The sequence below is a fragment of the Sturnira hondurensis genome, unplaced genomic scaffold (assembly GCF_014824575.4).
Source record: "Sturnira hondurensis isolate 20B ecotype Veracruz unplaced genomic scaffold, ASM1482457v3 Scaffold0000362, whole genome shotgun sequence".
NCBI classification, from domain to species: domain Eukaryota; kingdom Metazoa; phylum Chordata; class Mammalia; order Chiroptera; family Phyllostomidae; genus Sturnira; species Sturnira hondurensis.
This window is the reverse complement of record NW_028072993.1, coordinates 87,811-108,213: the sequence shown is the minus strand read 5'-3', so window position 1 is coordinate 108,213 and position 20,403 is coordinate 87,811. Positions and strand designations below refer to the sequence as shown.

The 20,403-nt window shown below is 41.3% G+C and overlaps 1 protein-coding gene across 1 annotated transcript in view; it reads right to left on the bottom strand.

Annotated features, from left to right (window-relative positions):
• FAR2 (fatty acyl-CoA reductase 2) overlaps window positions 1-20,403 on the bottom strand; it is a 124,545-nt gene that overhangs the window by 21,868 nt on the left and 82,274 nt on the right. The window contains exons 3-4 of the mRNA XM_037031997.1: window positions 10,593-10,768; window positions 8,434-8,613 (exon numbers count right to left, since the gene is read on the bottom strand). Coding sequence (XP_036887892.1) covers window positions 8,434-8,613; window positions 10,593-10,768 — 356 coding nt within the window. The remainder of the gene's footprint in view (window positions 1-8,433; window positions 8,614-10,592; window positions 10,769-20,403) is intronic.

Here is a 20,403-nt window from a genome sequence, read left to right as displayed (position 1 = left end):
TATCTTTTCCAGGGCAGCCGGGCAACCAGGGCCTGTCTCATCCAGCCACTTGCCGCGTTCACAGACCTGAGTGTGACAGGAACACACGTCCACTTGTCAGGTGGTGCCCTTTTTGGGATGAATAATCAGTTTGTGCTCTTCTTTACCAAAATTTGATGTGCTGCTGTGACTTGTTCTGGTTCATTTTTAAAACAGTAAGTAAGTTAGCATGGAGAAGAAGACACCACATAAACCAAAGCACGTTTCTGAAGTGAACCAAATGCCCTCTGGTGCACTCGAGAAGATGTTTTGAACCCACGGGCCCCAAATTCTAAGCTACTTAAATTGACTAAAAAGGTGCACAAAGTTATTAAAGATTTCAGAAAGTAATGTGTGTGTGTGTATACATACCCACAATTTCCTCTAAATATTGCTTTCTGGTTTGAAACTTATGGAATCAATCTCTTAATATCATTCACAACTTCATCATTTATGTACTTCTTGCATGAGATAGCATGAGGAATACGTGTTTTTTTTAATCTCAATTTTCTTATTCAGGAAGCAGGGCAAGCAGACCAGTGTGTCAGGAAAACTCCCCGGAGAGTGAGTACTGGACACGCTGCCTCCTGGGAGCATCTGCTCCCTCCTTCTTTCCTCCGAGTCGTGTTCTTGCCTCCATCATGGCGACTGTCATGCCCAAGGTACTTGCTCAGGTGTCTGTTGCCCCACTTTTCAATGAGTCCAGAGAGAATGGATTATGTTTTTAAAATCTGTGTCCAATCATCTTTCTGCCCCCAGGAACCAGCTAATTTAATCCAGTGAATGGGTGTTCTCCCATATGATGGTTTTCATTGGCTAATTTATATTCTGTGACAGGTTTTGGGAAGCTTAGCTGGCCAATGATAGGAGTGAATGGGTGGACTCAGAAGGAGGTGAGGTTGCAGGGAGACTGTGGAAAGGAAGAAAGAGGATGGATGTGTACTTATTTATTTATTTATAGAGAAAGAGGAAGGGAGGGAGAAAGAGAGGGAGAAAAACATCGCTGTGTGGTTGCCTCTCACGCAGCCCCCACTGGGGGACCTGGCCTGCAGCCCAGGCATGGGCCCTGACTGGGAATTGAACTGGCGACCTTTTGGTTCGCAGCCCACGCTCAGTCCACTGAGCCATGTAAGGTTACGACAAAACGGATGTTATTGCTTAAGGCTGTACTCCCCGCCCCCAGAATGTTCCAGGAAGATAGGGTAAGTGGTTAGCCAAGTGAATAGCCAAATAAGGTAAATATGTGGAGCAAGGCAGCCCGCCAGAATCTGCCCGCCAACGAGTAACCCCGCCAATCAAAAGAAAAAGCTGTGTTCAATTGCACCAATCGCCAACAGCCACATCTGCTTCTGGATACTGCTTGCTTGCTGCGCTCTATAAAACCCCTGTAGTCTGTAAGCCAGGCGCGACTTCCATAGTGCAGCTCTGAGGAGCTACGTGACTCCGGTCACAGTTGGGGAAGTTCGCCCCTGCGCAGGTAAAGCTTTTGGCCAATAAATAACATCACGAGCTCTAAGTGCCTGGACATTTGGTTTCTCGCCATTCGAATACAACAAGCCACACCAGCCGGGGTGGACGGATGTCTTGGTAGAGAATGAAGCAGAACTGAAAGTGCCCCCTGGCAGTGGAGGAGGCGTTGAGAAGCTAAAAGCCTGTAGATGTTGACCGACCTCCATTTGTCAGGGTCGGCTTCAGAGTTAATTTAAACTTTTACTGGGGAGGAGGAGGGTATATACATCTGAGCCTAATGCTTGTGTTGAATGGGCTTCAGCATTTTCCTCCAAACTTTTATTGAGCACTTATTCTGGCCTCCAACAGCCTGATAACATGAACAGTTTTCAACTTGTGTAAGAAACAATCTGACCCTGCTCTGATTTATAGTTAAAGCCTAATAATATTATAAGCACACTGAATTTTCAATTTTGTGTCACCTACTTAGATGCCATCTTGAGATAAGGCAGTCTTGAAAATGAAAGCACAGGTGCTGAAATTGGCCTCTTGGCCCCGAGCACAGATCATTTTCTTCCTGTTCACAGTGTGAGCTTCAGCACCAAGGCAAAGCTACTTTCCCACATTCGACTTCATTCCATCACCCCCAAAGGGCCACGCTGGGGGTTGGGGCTGCAGGTGGCTTTTGTCTTCTTGCTTCTCACCCTCCACCCTCGGCCCACCCGCCAGAGCTGATGGAGCTCTCTCTTCATTCAAGAGAATGAAGCTTTAAAAGATTTAAAATCCTGGTACTATTTAAAAATGCAAACTGTGACAATACGCACCTTCTAATCTGATAGCTAGTTAAATATGTATAAGACCCCTAGGCAAAGCATTAGCCCTTTGATCAAGAAACACCTTTCCTTTGTCACATGGCAGATTAACTGTGCCTGGTAGCTTCAAAAGTGTGTTTCTTAGCAGGTAGATTCTTAGCAAATCTATCAGGAACTTTTTTATTGAATTAAAGCATCTAGAAATTAAAAGACAACAGAAGGTGAGGAAAGTCGGGGAAAGAGGCTGCACTGATTATAGGAATTCGAAGGCACCCCGCTGCAAATGAAAACCGCTACCCGAGAAAACTCTTTAAAACATTATTTCCCATGCTTGCTGGCTCTAAGACTAGCAGGAAGCCTCTGACAGACATCCGGATTCCTGGAAGATTCTAAGGTTCTATCTTAGAACCACTAACTCAACCTTTAGGAGTGATATCCCAATCATGTGGTGATTCTTGTGGCCAGGCCAACTGGAAGATCGCTTATTTAAAAGAACTCAACTTCACAAATATAAGTCATTCAGTTCGCATAAGTTGGGATTAGCTCTCAAAAAGGCATTGCTTCTTTGAGTGAAAACTTCAAGAGAATGAAGCTTTAAAAGATTTAAAATCCTGGAACTATTTAAAAATGCAAACTGTGACAGTACGCATCTTCTAATCTGATAGCTAGTTAAATATGTGTAAGACCCCTAGGCAAAGCATTAGCCCTGTCCAGTTGTATTTTTCTCCCAAAACACAGGTGTTTTACATCTGATGCCATGCCCCTTTGCAGTCCTCTCCTCCACTCCCTCCCGTCTGCCTGCCTCAGGCCACTTCCCCGGCCCATCTACTTCCCTTCCCCGGCATGACCAAATTAATGTTCCTGCTCATTTCCATTCAAATCTTTGCTTAACTAAAACAACTGACTAACGAATGCCACGCACACACACACACACACACACACAGCCCTCCTTCAGTGGGTCCCCACAGCCCAGAGTTAAATGCAATCCTCCTCAGGGTATTCAAAATCTCCACGGGATGGCCCCAGGCTCTTTCTCCAGCTTGATTCTGCACCCAGCGTCTGTGCTGCCAAAATGGACCCACATGGGCATCTCGAACACGCCCCGGGGGTGCCTGCTGCTACTGCTCTGCCTCAGATGTGCCCTACCTCATCTGCTCTTTGGAGTCCATCTCCCATGACTGTCTTTAGAGTCTTCCTACTCCGTCCAGTTCCATCAAACTTAATATGTACCAGCTGCTCCACCACACCCCATACATAATCTGCCTGCTCTGTTCATGCTTGGTGGCGAGCGCCTTGGAAACACAGTCTGTATGTTAAGAAAGCACCTTTTAATCTCTGGCTCTGCCAAGCCTGTGGGTATACTGGAAAGACTATGTCCACGTAGACAGAATTACGCAGCTACGGAGGAAAATTGCGTTTCTGCGACTCACGGGCCCAGAGGCTTCTGACGAGTTACTTAGGCTCTCTACCCGATTGTCCCTCTCTTAGTATTGTGGTGATAGTGGTAATATCAACCCAACAGTGTCATGTTCAGGAATTAAATGTCAGAAAGAGCCTTTGCTCACAGTAACTGCTTAACAATAGTCATCATTTCCTTCTTAACCCACAGTCACTAGACTGATTGAAGTATGTTAAATAAAGCAGTAAATACGTACAGACCCAGTTCTCTAGTTCCTAACTCTAGTTATTTCAGGCTTTCTTTTTGTTTAAAGATTTTACTTATTTAATTATTCTGAGACCGATGAGAAAGGAGGGACAAAGAGAGGGAGAGAATCATCAACGGGCAGTTGCCTCCTGCGTGCCGCTGCTGGCACGGGCCTTGACTGGGAATTGAACCAGCTGGTCCTCTGGTTCACAGACCGATGCTCAACCCACGGAGCCAGACCAGCCAGGGCTAGTTCAGGCTTTTACACAGGTGCAAAAGCCCCTTTCAGCTACACTGGCTCCCCTAAGAGAAGCGACCTTGGCCTTAAAAACATGGAAAGCACCAGCCCCAAAGCCCTATCTTTCCTGTCAGTTACATGCATTTAAAAAAATAAACACACTTAAGCTGTTATTCTGAAAAAAAACTGGAATTTCACTGGCAATCTCTGATCCATCTGTGCACACGAGTTTCTAGAGGTAGATATCACTCACTGTGTAGAAGCTAGAACTGTAAAGGCAGACGGGAGCAGGAGCGGTGACACAGTCCACGCTCACAGGACTGCGGAGGGTGGGATGAGGCCCGGAAGACGGCTGCAGGCGTGAGAGCCAGGAAAGTCAGTCGTGTAACACGGATTCGTGGCCGCGCTTGTCACGCCAGTTAACAGCATTAACTCTTCACTGGGGTTATTAAAATGTGTTTATGCTAAAGCTTTTATGTTAATACGATCAAGTTTTATCTTTCAGACTGGTTCAGGTCGATGGTGATGCCGGCGTTTCAGACCTGCGCCGGGCGGAAGGGAGCGGAGGGTCAGCGGTGTGGGGCTGGGATGGTGGGTGTCAGGTTTAAGCTCAGGGTCCCCTTCAGGACTCTTTATTCACAGCGCTGAGCGGGAGCGCTTGGGCCTACTCAACTGGGAAAGTTCCTGGCAAAAAGCCCCAGTCCTCTTTTTATTTCCCAGACCTGGAATTCCCATTAAATTGGTTTTCTGGAAAAAGAAAGGGTCCTTTTAGTTCTTCATGGGTGAGTTTCTTTCTTTCTTTTTTTTTGTTATTGTATTTTTCAGGTTTACTATGGTATAATCGATAAATGAAATTGTGAAATACTTATAAAAGTGAATATTGTGATGATTTGGTATACAACTACATTGTGGACAATTCCCCACAGCCAATTAACGTATTTACACAAGTGATTGTCTCGAGGTTAGAAAGCCCAGGTACAGCTTTAAGGTCATCTTGTTGTCTAATTCCTGGTTCCCCCTTTTTTAAAAATTATTTTTTATGAGGGCCATTGGAATACTAAGAACAAGGAGAGCTGTGAGGTCCCAGAGTATTAGTATTAATAAAAATTTTCCAAAAAATGAAAACCTAAAAATCTTGGGAAACACTTTTAATTTAACTTTATGTCCATTAAAATAGAGAGTAAATCAGAGAGGAAATATATATTTAAAACAAAGCAACTAAAGGAGGTAAATTAGTATTTATTCAGGATAACTTTAATAGTATTTGTGATTCCTGAACTTTAAAGAATTCCATTTGATATAGGAGTTGCTGAAAGAGCCATGAACACTGATGTAGTTGGTTAATCAAAATTTTAACACCCAGGCTTTATTTGAAGTTTAGGGGGGAAAATGAGCCCCCAGAAACAGGGCTAAGGTGTGAGCTTATACATATTTTATTTTATTTCATTACTTTATTTTATTTTATTTAAAGATTTTATTTATTTCTTTTTAGAGAAACGGGAAGGGAGGAAGAAAGAGGGAGAGAAACATCAATGTGTGACAGAAACATCGGTGTGCAAGAGAAATATCAATCAGTTGGCTCTCGAACACCCCCAACTGGGGACCTAGCCTTCGTCACAGGCATGTGCCCTGATTGGGAATTGAACTGGCAACTTTTTGGTTTGCAGGACAACAAAGATTTACAGGATGACACCCAAACCACTGAGCTACACCAGTCAGGACCTTACAGGTATTTTACAAATAAAACTTTACATCCCAGAATAACAACCTACTATGAATCCTGTCATCTATACTTGATTCGTCAAAAACAAACAAACAAACAAACAAACATCACCCACCCCCAGCCAGAACCACCTGAACTATGACCAGTGAATGCAATAGAACAAGTTTCATCCATTCAGCAAATATTAGCGTCCCCACTGTCTGCTGGCAATGGAGAGCAAGAAGGAGCCAGGCACCCTCCCTTCCCTTGAGAGGCTTCCTGTCTAATGGAGAATACGAATAAGCATCTGGATATTTAGAACAAACATGGGGCCCTAAGCCTGAGGGATTCTAGGGCAGAACTCTGATGTCTGGAGCAGAGGTGAAGTCGCCTTTGGGAACAGAGCCGAGATACACAAAGGCAGGTAGCATGAGACAGAGGAGCAATTACTTCCTTGTGACTGGAGCGCAAATGGAGGGGAGGGCCGAGAGGGCGCAGTCGAACGGGTGGTCCTGGACGACATAGCATTCTGAATTGATAAACGGTGGGTGTGCCTTTTCCCCCGTTTTACAAAAAATACCTAAGCTCCTTAATTGCATTCAAAATGCATTCTGCTGATATAAAATATGATTTCCTTCCTAGTTCTGTTTGGCTGCATATTTATTTAAGTGATCACTCTCCTTGGAGAACAGTAAAGGACAGAAACATAAATTTTGGACAAGTGTCAGTGACAGCTGGATCATAAATCATGTAGCAATTAGCTGTCTCTATGGGCTGACATACAGATAGTGGCTGAGTGTGGGGGATGCGCAGTACATGAGAAGAAATCCAGACCTGCTCTGGAAGGTGAGTTTATCCCTCTTTGAAATCGAGGGGTGTCGAGTGCCCGGACTCAGTCTGGGAGGGAGGAGGCTGTGTGACGGACCTGGAGAGCCCTCCCACTGCAGGTGAACCGAGTGTTTATTTCCCACCTCTTTTTTCTGGGGCACCCTCAGAAACGACCGTGCTGGCTCCAACGGTGCTACAGTCTGTTGGGTGCGAGAGGTCAGCGGTGCACTGAGTCGGTGGAATCTCAGGGCCAGGGTCGGAATCGAAGGAGGGTGGCCCCTTTCCTGGGCCTGCCGACACGTCAGCACCTTATCTCCCAAGACACAGTTCTCCAAGGAGGCCAGCAGCCCACTGACCGACAAACCAGTTCCCCCCGGGATGTGGCCCGAGGCGCAGGACTTCGACTTCTGTCTTTTCCCTGCCTCTCCTGACAGACTCTGGCCTTGGAGAGGTTTCTTCTCACCAATTAAGCAAATCACGATTTATTAGCAACTTTAAGGAACCTCCAGGTCTTTAAAATGACTTTCAGTCTTCTTTGTCCTGGATATTTTTAATGACAGGTAAAAATATCTATTCTCAGAGTATATGAGATAAAAATGTTTGCCCTGAGGGGACTGAACTCTTGATTTAGCTAAATCTTCTTTCTAAAGAGTTTATCTTAAATGGAATTAAAGTGTTGTATGAAATTACAGTCTGACAAATTCACTGTGAAATAGTCTATTTTTTCTCTGCTGTAATACTTTTTATGCAGAGTTAAAATAAAACAAATGAAAAAGGTAAACTTAGTAAATGGAGGGAAAGAACAAAGAAGCGGAAAACAGATACTTATTCTGAGACTGAGGTCAGATGCTAAGAATAAGGTGGTTGGCAAGAAAACAAAAAGGCTAGATAATATTTCTCCTGCACAACAGAAAAGTGAGGGAAGTATGTCTCGGCCAAAAGGGTCAAGAGACTGACTCCTTGACCTCACTGGTGTAGCTCAGTGGATTTAGCGCGGGCCTGCAAACCAGAGGATTGTGGTTTGATTCCCAGTCAGGGCACATGCCTGGGTTGCAGGCCAGTTCCCAGCAGGGGACACACAAGAGGCAACCATACATTGATATTTCTCTCCCTCTCTCCTTCCTTTCCACTCTAAAGATAAATAAATAAAATCTTTAAAAAAAAAATAAGAGAGACTGATTCCTCCCGCCGGATCTGGGAGGAATTCCTGCTATTAGTTTTTCTTTACCAACCATTTGATTATCTGCTGTTAAACATCCCTAACACTGAAATAATTGCTTGTGTTTGTCAGTTTATCATAACTATAAGATGGGCACTATTACTGGCCTCATTTTACAAATGAAGGAGCTGAAGTTCAGAGTGGCCAAGGCACTTGCTCAGCACCACACGGCTAGAGAGTTGTAGAGCCTAAAGGTGAACACTTGTCAGTCTGACTCCAAAGCCTGTCTTCTGAACTTTTAAACCATGTGGTAAACTTTCTTCAGTGACCAGGCCGAGTTTACTAAGAAGTGAGATATCACTTTTATGTAAAGTATCCCTGAGCACCCGCATTCAACCCTAAACTATTTAACAAGATCCGCAGATAGAGGGAATAGCAGGGCCTGGGGCGCTAAAGCTAACACCACTTCGAAGCACTTTGTTTCAAAGGTGTTTCCCATTGTTACCTCACTAATGAACGACTGCCACCAGTCAAAGAGAACAGCAATCTGCCCACCCCTGTCCCTCATTTGCCCCAACTTACTCCATGGAATCAATGATTTTTTTTGGCTCCACAGGGCATGGGTAGATGACTTCATCGATGTGCTTCAGGTTACAGTTTGAAAAGGCAGTGGAGATATGTATGAAGGCTTCGAGCTTCAGCATCTGACTGGCCATGAGCAAGAGCTTCTGGGTGGCAGTGACATTAAGCTGCACGGCATGTCTGGAGAAGATGAAGAGAAGGAAATACAGCTAGTCCGTACCATGCTTCATGGTTTCAAAGTCAGGGTCAAGCATGCCTAGAATCCCGACTATAACTTGACATTGCTCTGAAGTTCCAGCCTTGTAATTAGGAAAATAAAATTAACAGGTACAAATGTGGTAAAGGCGGTCACAAACCCAATGCCAGATTATATAATTGTATATCTAGAAAGCAAACAGAAGCAGCTAAAATGAAATCTGGGATAGACAATAAGTCAATTCAGTAAGGTGTGCATTCCTAAAAGTTATGCAAAAAAAAAAAAAAAAAGCACTAGTTTTCTTGTATAGAAACAACCATGAAAGAATAGAGTAGAAGAGAGGCACATATTTAAATTCCAACATTTAAAAATATATCAAATTAATAATAAATTAATAGACTCTAGAATTTAAAAATGATAAGAACTTCATTAAGGTCATGACAAAAAGATTGAATAATTGGAAAGACATATATTGTTCTTGGATAGGAAGAACCAATGTTTGCAATATGTTAAAGTTTTTCTAAGTGGATCTACGGGTTCAATGTAATCCCAATCAAATTTCCAACCCTTTTAAAAACTTGGTAAGATTATTGTAAGTTTAATCAGGAAGTATAAGCAGGTGAGAATAGTCAAGAAAATCCTATTTGCACAGAATAATGTGTGTATACTTGCCTAATAAAATAAAATTACAGTAATTAAGGTACTATGATGTTGAAAGAGAAAGTCTAATTAATGAAACTAAACAGTTAAAAATGGGGATTTAATGTTTCCTTTGAAATAAAGAGCAAAAATAAATCATGTAATGTTTCAGAAAGAACCATCTATTAGGAATTAATAAAAAAGCTTACTCTACTTTCATACCTACATCAGTCTTCTTTTTATCGAACTTTCCCCACTATTCATCCCTGTTTATAGCTAAATCAATTTTAAATGGGTCAAAGTTGAAACATGAAAATAAAACAAAAACACTAGAAGAGTTTTCAAATAATTTCATAACTAGTAAAAATAAGATTGATAACAGACGATGAACTGTTAAAATACCTGGAACCTTATGAAAATAAAAAAACAAAGAACTGCTGAATCATTCAAGAAATCTTAAAATTTATAAGAAAAAAAAGCCACAAAAGAAAAATAGGCAAAAACCATGGATAGATATTTCCCAAAAGTGTAAAATGCCAACCAGCATTGAAACATCTTTAACCTCTCTGATTGTCAAAGAAATAAAAAAATCAAAACACACACTGTCATTTCCATGGTCATACTGACGACATTAAAGAGAAATAAAGAACCGTAATATGGTATTGTTGTGAGTGCTGGAAAGGAGCGTTCAGATGCATGGGGACAGAGTAAATTGAGATACCACCTCTTCGGAGAGTAGGCTAGCCTTACATGACAACATACAAACTGTTCATAAAGGAGTGTATTTGATTCACATCTAACAATTCTATTTCTGGGAATTTATCCAGAGGGAAGCACACATAGGCATTAAAAATAAAACAACAACGTGTGCACTGAGATGTTCATTGCAGAGTTATTTAGAATAGTGAAAAATTAGAAAAATCTAAGAACTATCCACCAGTTCAGAACTGGTTCAGTCTATTACATCTGTGTACAGTGGAGTATCATGCAGTCACTAACAAAGTGGAATAGATTACTCGCTGCCAGTGAGAAATAAAAATACAACTGAGCAGTAGGCAAAATGTTCTCAGCATGATGCCTTTGTTTGTAAATTTAAACATAGTTCTATTTTATTATGGATGCATAAAGAAAAATTAGAATGGATAGTCTCCACAATATTAAATGCTTATCCCTGGAATGTGGTTTCTTGGAGAAGTTTTACTCCTTAGTATTTTTTTTATTGAGAATATCTTTAAAAAAAAACAGAAACCATAAAGAGACTTACACACGTGTCCTTACACACGCACACACACACACAAGTTATGAGAGGGAAGCGGGGACGGACCTGAGAGTGGCGTTGAAGTGGACCGTGGCGGCGCAGTGGAAGACGATGTTCGTGCAGGACAGCAGCTCCTGCATGTCCTCCTTGCTGATGGCCAAGTCGCTGTGGTTGAGGTCTGCGTAAATAGCTTTGATCTTCTCATTCACGTTCGGACATACTTCTTTGACTTTTTCAAACAGCTAAAACATAAATATAAGTCAATATACAGAGATCACCATCACCACCATGTTGTTCTTGTTCACACTGATTTGTTTCATTTTCATTCTTAACAACTGGTTTTAGTTGTCACACAAGAGCATTTTGCTTAAGTCCATGCAATTCAAAGCCAGTTTAGTATAATTCCTGTTCCTCTTAATTTGATAAATATTTTTTAAAATAAATGAATTGCTATTTGTTTTTTGAGAGAGGAAGGGAAGGAGAGAAACATCCATGTGCAAGAGAAACATCAGTTGGTTGCCTCTCACATACCCCCAACTGGGGACCTGGCCACAACTCAGGCATGTGCTTTGATCAGGAATCAAACTGATGATATTTTGGTTCACAGGCTGGTGTTCGATTCAGAGCCACACCAGCCAAGGCTTGGCAAGCATTTGAAAAAGTTCCAATAGCCAGTAAAAAGTGTATTTTGAACTTTCCTAAAGAGTGGAGTGATGGTCAATTAAATATATCCTGCCCCATTCCTTTTCTCCCTATAAGGCAACTTTGTGGTTATACATGGCGATTGTTACCATTTTGTGCTGGAAAATATTGTTTTCAGTGAAAAAGTACCAGCCTTTTACACTGCCTTTATAGATTATTAGTCTTTACAAAGTCTCATGAGGACAAATTTGAAACAATTTGTTTAACTGGACAGATTAACAAAATGTTCTAGTAGCACAAACATAATAAGAAACAAATTAAGCAAATTCGTAATGGGTAAAACAAATACAAATTTTATATCATCTCTTTCTAATATTAATGGCACTTATTGCCTGGTAAGAGAATTACATGAGCTCACGTACTGTTTATGAAATTATAATTGATTTTTTAAAAAAATAATCTAATTTATAAAGGAAAAAGGCAAGAACACTAGCAGCTTTAGCCTTTGTTACAACTATTCGCATGGATTGAGGTCTCTATTTTCACCTCCACACAGAAGTTCTTAGATTAAATCAATATCTTGTTTTCTCAGGAAATACAATTTTAATAAAATGATCTCTGTTCCCATCTATTTGGATAAAATGGGATTTTATTGTACTATTGGTATGATATGTTAACAGCGGGAAAGGAAGGCTAAATGTTTAGAAAGGTTAAGAACAGAGGAAAATAAGCCTGTGGCTTTAATCGTAACACAGTAGCAGAGACAGGTTCTCTTCTGCACTCTAACCCCTAAGGCACGTTTCATCTATTCCTTGATCCTTAGTAGTAGCCATCAGGTCTTCGTTAGAGACCTACCCCAGGCCTTTTTATTGGGGAATAAGTATCGGATCTCAGGTAGTCAGAGAAATCATGTCTCATGTGCATTGGGCAAGACTATATTCCCTGATTTCAAACTATATCAGGAAGCTATAGTAATTAAAACGGTATGGTATTGGCATAAAAACAGACACATACATCAATGAAACACAACAGAGAGCCCAGAAGTAAATTTGTTCATATATGGTCAAAAAAAAGTTACAGCTAAGTTACTAAGAATATACAAAGGGGAAAGATAGTCTCTTTAAAAAATTATATTAGAGTTCCAGCCAAGATGGAGGCATAGGTAGAGATGCTTCACTTCCTTGCACAACCAAAAGAAGGATAACAACCAATCCAAAAAACAATAAACACGCAGAAGTGCCAGAAAATTAAACTACATGAACTCCAACAACCATGGAGTGAAAGAAACATTCACCCAGACCAGTAGGAAGACAGAGATGGGCAGCTGAGCAGGCAGAGAGGACATGCTGTGGCAGACGGTGCAGGTGAAGTGGGGCTGGTTGGGAGGACTCTCGGCAAGGTCACGGACCACGTGGGCAAGGCAGGGATGGCTGAATGGGAAACTAAAGACTCAAAGCTAGCTGTACACTACTGCAGGGCTTGCCACAGTGGGAGAAACTCTCAGTTTCACACAAGACAGCTCATTGGAAAGTGAGGCAAGAGCAGAGCAAGCAAGGGGCTTTGTCGCCCTCTGGCCCCTTCCTTACATCTGCTGCCACAACCCAGCAAAAAGGGTTTCCCTGCCCTGGAGAATACGTAAGGTCCTGCCCCCTTACAACATAACGGGTGCCCCGAGACAAAGTAATACAGCCCGAATGAAAAAACAGGTCAAAACTCCAGAGAAAAGCTAAGCAAGAGGAGAAAGCCAACCTATCAAAGGCAGAGTTCAAAACACTGGTAATCAAGATGCTCACAAAACTAATTGAGCTTGGCTGCAAAATGAAGGAAGAAATGAAGGCTACCCAAAGTGAAATAATGCAAAATATTCAGGGAACCAACAATGCAGGGAAGAAAACCAGGACTCAAATAAACAATTTGGAACAAAAGGAAGAAATAAACATCCAACCGGAACAGAATGAAGAAACAACAATTCAAAAAATGAGGAAAGGCTTAGGAACTTCTGGGATAATTATAAGCACTATAACATCCAAATTATAGGGGTGCCAGAAGGAGAAGAACAAGAGCAAGAAGTTGAACACTTACTTTAACAAATAATAAAGGAAAACTTCCCCCATCCGATGGAGGAAATAGACTTCCAGGAAGTCCAAGAAGCCCAGAGAGTCCCAAAGAAATTAGACCCAAAGGGGAACACACCAAGGCACATCATCAATAAGTTACCCAAGATTAAAGATAAGGAGACAATCTTAAAAGCAGCAAAAGGAAAGGAGAGAGTTACCTACAAAGGGGTGCCCATAAGACTGTCAGCTGATTTCTCAAAAGACACAAGGCAAGAAGGGTTTGGAAAGAAGTATTTGAAGTCATGAAAGGCAAGGACCTACATCCAAGATTGCTCTATCCAGCAAAACTATCATTTAGAATGGAAAGGCAGACAAAGTGCTTCCCAGATATGGTTAAGTTAAAGGAGTTTATCATTACCAAGCTCTTATTATATGAAATATCAAAGGGATTTATCTAAGAAAAAGAAGAAGATCAAACACTATGAACAGTAAAATGACAACTCACAACTATCAACAACTGAACCTAAAAAACAAAAACAAAAACTAAGCAAACAAGTAGAACAAGAACAGAACCAGAGAAATGGAGAGCATACAGAGGGTTTTCAGTGGGGAGAGAGGGGAAGAATAAGGGGGAAGGTACAGGGAATAAGGAGCATAAATGGTAGGCATAACATAGACAGGGAGAGGTTAAAAGTAGTGTAGGAAATGGAGAAGCCAGAGAAGGTATATGTATGAACCATGGACATGAACTAAGGGGGGCAGAATGCAGGAGGGCAGGGGGGTACAGGGAGGAAAGGGAATAAAAAGGAGAAAAAAACAGGAAAACTAAAATAGCATAATCAATAACATACACCAAAAAAGTAAAATATAAAGAAACCAGATTGAGTTGGGAAATTTGGACAGCTATTTGCAAAAGAGTGAAACTGGAACTCTCTTGGACACCATACTTCAACATTAGCTCATAATGGATTAAAGAGTTGAACAAGATATTTGAAATCATAACACTCCTAGAGGAAAACACAGGTGGTTGTCTCCTTGACATAGGTCTTGGCAATGAATTTTTTAAATCAAAAGCAAGAGCAACAAAGAAAAAAAGGTAAGTGGGACTGCATCATAGTGAAAGCCTCTGCACAAGAAAGGAAACCAGCGACAAAAATGAAGAAGCAACTGACTGAATGGGAGAGAATATTTGCAATTATATATAAAGTTTTATATATAATTCAATAGCAAAAACATCTGACATTGTTTCAAAGATAACATACACAGGGCCAACAGACACATGAAAACTGCGATGAGCCATCACTTCGCACCTGTTGGAATGGCTGTCATCAAAAAGATCAGAAATGACAAGTGTTGGGGAGGCTGCGGGGAAAAGGGGACCCTTGTGCACTGCTGTGGGAACATAACCTGATGCGGCCACTAGAGGAAACAGTATGAAGTTTCCTCGAGAAATTCAAAACAAGCCTATCACGTGACCCAGCAATTACACTTCTGGGTATTTATCTGAAGAAAACAAAAACACTAACTCAAAAAGATACATGCACCCTAATGTTCATTGCAGCATTAGTTTTAGTAGCCATGATATGGAAACAACCTAGATGTCCACTGATGGGTGAACGGATAAAAAAAATGTGTGTATATGTGTGTGTATATTATCTACAATTCTGCCATGAAAAAGAATGAAATTTTGTCACTTGTGACAACGCAGATGGACTTCAAGGACATTATAAGTCAGACAGAAATAAGTCAGACAGAATGACAGCTATTGTATAATTTCTGTTACATGTGTGATCTTTAAAAAAAAAAGCAAGCTGATAATACAAAGAACAGATTGGTGGTTACTGACAGAGGTGGGGGCTGGAGGTTGGGAGAAAAATGGGAGAGAGTGTAGATTTATTAAAAGATCAATCAAACTACCAATCCTGTGAAGTGGTTATTATCATTTTCATTTTAAAGTTTAATATATACAGAGGGGAGAGGGGAGAGAATCACAGGGGGAAAGGGGAAGGACTCACATGAACAAGTATAAAGGGCACATGGACAATAACTAAGGGTGGGGGCGGAAATGGGAGGGAGGAGGGGAGCACTGGGGGGGAGGGCAGGGATGGGAATATAAGACAGAAAACTGTCCTTGAACAAGAATTAAATAAAGAAAAACACACTACAGTAAGATAGCCAAGCCATACAGAATTTAGGTTCTGGCACAAGCTCTTATGACCAATAAGGGGCAACAACTCAATTCATCCTAAAGTGTCTGCATCCTCAAGCCTGTGTTTTAGCCTCAGTCCACACACAGTGTATTCCTAGGCCTGCTAACTATGAAATTAGTGGGGGCTTAATCAGGAGTTTGCCTTTCACATCAGACTTTCTAGTTGATTTTAACCGATCCCAAGACGAGAACGTCTCTCGTTGGAGTGTTCACACAGATAAATACTGATGAACAAATGTCATTTCCCTTTATGACAGCCGTTGGCCATGACAGGGTATCGATGGTTTTCAAACTGTAAGCATGAAAATGATCTGGGNTGTGTTTTAGCCTCAGTCCACACACAGTGTATTCCTAGGCCTGCTAACTATGAAATTAGTGGGGGCTTAATCAGGAGTTTGCCTTTCACATCAGACTTTCTAGTTGATTTTAACCGATCCCAAGACGAGAACGTCTCTCATTGGAGTGTTCACACAGATAAATACTGATGAACAAATGTCATTTCCCTTTATGACAGCCGTTGGCCATGATAGGGTATCGATGGTTTTCAAACTGTAAGCATGAAAATGATCTGGGCACTGGTTAACAATGATTTCCTTGCTCCATCCTCAGAGATCTTGACTTGGTAGGTTCGGTATGGAACCCAGGACATTCTATTCCTCAACAAGCTCCCCAGGTAGGCCTGCCTGCCGGTCCTGGTACCAAGCTTGGAGAAACACTGACTCTGAAAATCCACGTCCATCTTTAAAGCCAGGGCTTAAATTCCCCTCACCCCCCGCCCTGCCCAGTGTTTTGTAAACCACTTGTTTCTTGTTCATCTCTGTGTGACAGCACCCCATTCATTGAAAGGACTCGCACTGTATTTATTAAATTAAAATTAATTACTGTAAGAATACTAACAGAATCATGAATGGGAGTTTGATTCCTGAAATTGTTTGGTTACCAGCTCTCTTGCATTGGTAGGAGGAAAGAACGGACACAGGGATCTACTGCTAAGAGAAGACACAACGTGTCCCCTGGGCCTTCCGTGCCCGAAGGAAAGCTGGAAAATCCCCCAGCAGGGCAGACCCGCTTCCCTTGTAAGGATGACTGGGCTGCAGGACAGAGGAAATGACGCAGGTGGATCTTCAGTGACACATCGGCTCTCCTGAAAGTTTCTTTTGCTAATGTGGGATATTAGTTAAAGGTAAGAAAAGGTGGATGGAATAAAAATGAATGAAGAAAAGTGTAACTTCAAAAATTTCACTGAAGGACCACCAATGAAGAACTTCATATTATTATTTTAGATTCTAAGGGTTTATTTTATTGCTTCTCATATATTCTTCATTTAATGGCCCCAAGCTGAGATGGTGAAGAGCTGACTGACTACTTGCCATTTAGGGAAACTCAAGCTGAAGGACTGCTGTTTTTCCATTTACAAAACCACGTTCTTGGCGGAAGCAGTGGTTCTTGGCGGAAGCAGAAACCACGTTCCTGTGGTCACTGGGAGGTAACAGCTGGGAGGGCATCCAAGCATTTCGAAGTGATAACAAAGCTATACACATGTACCTTTTTAGTAGGAAGCTTAAGAGTGTTCCCTTGATTTGACATTATATAGGCAAGTATTTCTCATAATTTGATTTTAAACATGAATGACTATCTTATTTATGGCAATAGTTACTTATAGCCCAGAGGCAGAGAGAAACTTTGCAAATCCTAAGAAAATCCAGCAGAATGAGAAAACCGAAAGAGAAATTATTTTGGAATCAATAAACTCCTTGGGTACGACTTTTCAACTTCTGTAGCCAGACCCAAAGACTGAATTTTTACTGGAAGCAGGAATTGGGTAAGGGGTGGGGGCATGCTATTTATATCATGCTTTTGAAACAATGCAGACGTCCTGAACTTGGACTTCTACAATCCACATGACCTCACTTTAGACGTATCCACAAAGAGTTTCGGTCACTGTTTCCCGGGGACCATTGGAGGTAATCAAACCTCTGACAATGATGAGAATATTTAACCCTTATTCAGTCTACTGAGTCCCTCTCTTTAGTTACAACCATATTATTTAGTCCCAATAACCCACTAAAACTTGCTTAATATTTTTAAGTTGGTAAAGAAAAAGGTAATGTCTCTTAAACAAAAGGGTAATCTTTGTGCAATATCTGGCATCCTAATGTAAAAGAGAGCCTGCAGCATTTACCAGAGAAATTTTAGAGTGTGGGGTGAAAGCAAACCAACGATTGTGCAAGCTACCTCTCAAACGAGAAAGACTTGGACATCATTTAAAAAGGGTATAATCTAAATTGAGAATGATTAGACACAAATAAGTGCTTGCAAATTAGGGAAAAAACACTATGATACCCAATGTAAAAATCCAAAAATTTTCAAAATGTTAGGATTTGGCTAGTTCGTTAATAGGTCCCATAAGACATAAAGGATTAACCTAGAAGCTTTTGCTGCGTTAGTATAGGACCACTGGTATAGGACCACTGGTACAGGACCACAAGGCAGTATGGTGTGGCGGTGTGCAAACTTCGACATACAGCACGGTGGCCTGCAAAGTTGTTTGCGGAAACAAAAAACTAAACCCAGATGTCCTGACTGTGGAAATTCTGACTCCACAGTTCTGAGTTGAAGCTTGGGCATCTATCCGGCCTTGCGCAAGCTCTCCAGTGGGTCTGAATCACACGGAAGGGGAGGACCACAGGCGTATTGGAAAAGAGCAGTCAGGCCTATTGGAGTCAGGAATGTCAGGGTTTGGATCCCGGTTCCACCATTTGTTCACTGCGTGACTGGGCAAATTACTCATCTCTTGGAGCCTCAGGGCCTTGTTGGCATATTTGTCTAAAATGCTAATCAGCGGACTATCTCATTATATGATCTTAGAGAACTAATGATTCAGCAGATACTCCGCTATTGTTAAAAACAATTTTGTACTTAATAAAACTTTAGTTGACGTAAGCAAGCACGGATAATAAATGCTAGAGGCAGATGCAAGGTTCAGTGCGTTGTCCTTTAGAGCTTTGTTCCCACACCAAAGGACCCGTTCACGGGGAGATTTTTCGGAGCTCTAACCAAAAGCACCTGGTTAGAAGCAGCGACACCCAGGGGAGTGTCACTCACCTAGGGGAGGCAATGCAGTACAGTGGGGAAAGCAGGGGCTTTTCAGAGATGAAAGACACGAACTGAAATTCTACTTTGTCATTTCCTTGGATGGGTGCCAACTTTTTTGGATTCGTTTCTCGTCTGTTGAGGGAGCAATACGACGGGCACGCCACAGAGTTGCGAGGATTAAGTAGGGTAATGAAAGTCAGATGTCTCGCACAGTGCCTGCCACTTAATAGGTTCCTAATAGTAGAAAAACTCCCTCTCTTCTCCCACAAGGACACTCCCTGTTCAAGAGCTACTAATCTGACAACTATGCGTGCATGTGTATTTGCGTGTGTTGGGTCATCTCAGGGTTTGTGTTTACACCATGTGATCCAGACACCTCTGAAAACTGGGTGCATTCCAGTATCAAATTGAACGTGTGGCTTGGCAACCTTTGAGTGAAATTAGTACAGGTGATTTAAAGCTTTAAAAAAAAGACCTACTAGGATTGGAAACAATTTAAAAAGAAGGAATGAAGTTGGGTCTATGAAATCATGCCAGTGATTGAATTAACTAGTGAATGGTATTTTAAAGGAAAGTAAGATATTGAGAAAACAAATCACTTCTGTTTCTGTGATCTTTAGTATATCCCCAGGACTAAATCAATTTCTTTAATTTGTTTTATTTCTTGAAAGAAAGGAAATAGCCCATAGGGGAGAGGCTTAACGTGCTTCGACTAATCTGTGCTGAGTAACTGTCAAAACTGAAAACCGGTTACATTCTTTTAAAAGTGTGTATTTGTTACTCATGGGAAATTTAAATAGCTGGCAAGGCTGTATTCCCTCTAGTTGTCCCAAGTTTAGAAACCTCTTGTTTTTTGTGGGATAATTAGTTTCTTAGGAAAAATTAAAAATAGTAATGGAACAAAACTGGCTTTGGAGATTTGTAATATTAACTTCTGTTTCCAGTTGCCTTTGCCTTATACAGAGATGTAACAAAATCACTAATGACAAGCAGCTTTTACACAGGGTAGCCTGGACCAAACGTCAAAGTGGTTTCCCACCCCCTCATCAAAGAAGCTTTACAAATTAACAAGCGACTCTATGTAAAATGAAATAACATTTCAGTTGGGCGTTTCTTAATACTCAAAAAGGTCAGATTGCTGGCCTTTTCTCTGCAGATGTTACTTGGTTCAGAGTTAATTTTTTCAGTTCAAAGGTATTTATTTTTAGCTCAAAGTTGATTTGTTTGAATGCATTGTTTTTCCTCTCAGGGATTAATTTATCTAATGCTTTCTAGAGACTACTGAACAGTGGTGGTCTTGCAAAAAAAAATTCAATTAGATACTTCATTAAATTTTATTATCTTCTATTGTCTTAAACATAACCAGTTCTGTGGTTTGGGGCCCAGTGTGTGGCTCTGCGTGATTCATTCTGGAAAGCTCTCCAGGGTATTTCAAAGTTGGTTTAAGTTGGGGCCAACTGACAGCGTATTGAATAATTCACATTTTTCCAGAGAAGTTGACTTGAAATAGCCAGTGCAACCTGCCAAACTCTGCCTTTGCTTATAAATCCACTTTCTGGTTATATCATGCAGGACAGGCCCTTCCTGGAAACCTTGAATCTGGCCTTCTCTGACGATGCATCCTAAACCCAGCACAAACTCCCCTCTGTGATCTGACTACAGTTTACTAGGGAAAGCCCATCATTTTTGCTGTTCTCGGAATGAGACATTTTTTTTTTTTAGATTCTGACATCACAATCACTCTTAATTAAGTACCTCACTCTTAATGTAATTTCAACTATTTGGGGTTTATGTTTCAGGTATAGATTTTGTTTTCTTGATGTTTTCTTAAAGAGTTATTCAGAGTAGATTACGTCCAGTTTAAGATCCTAAA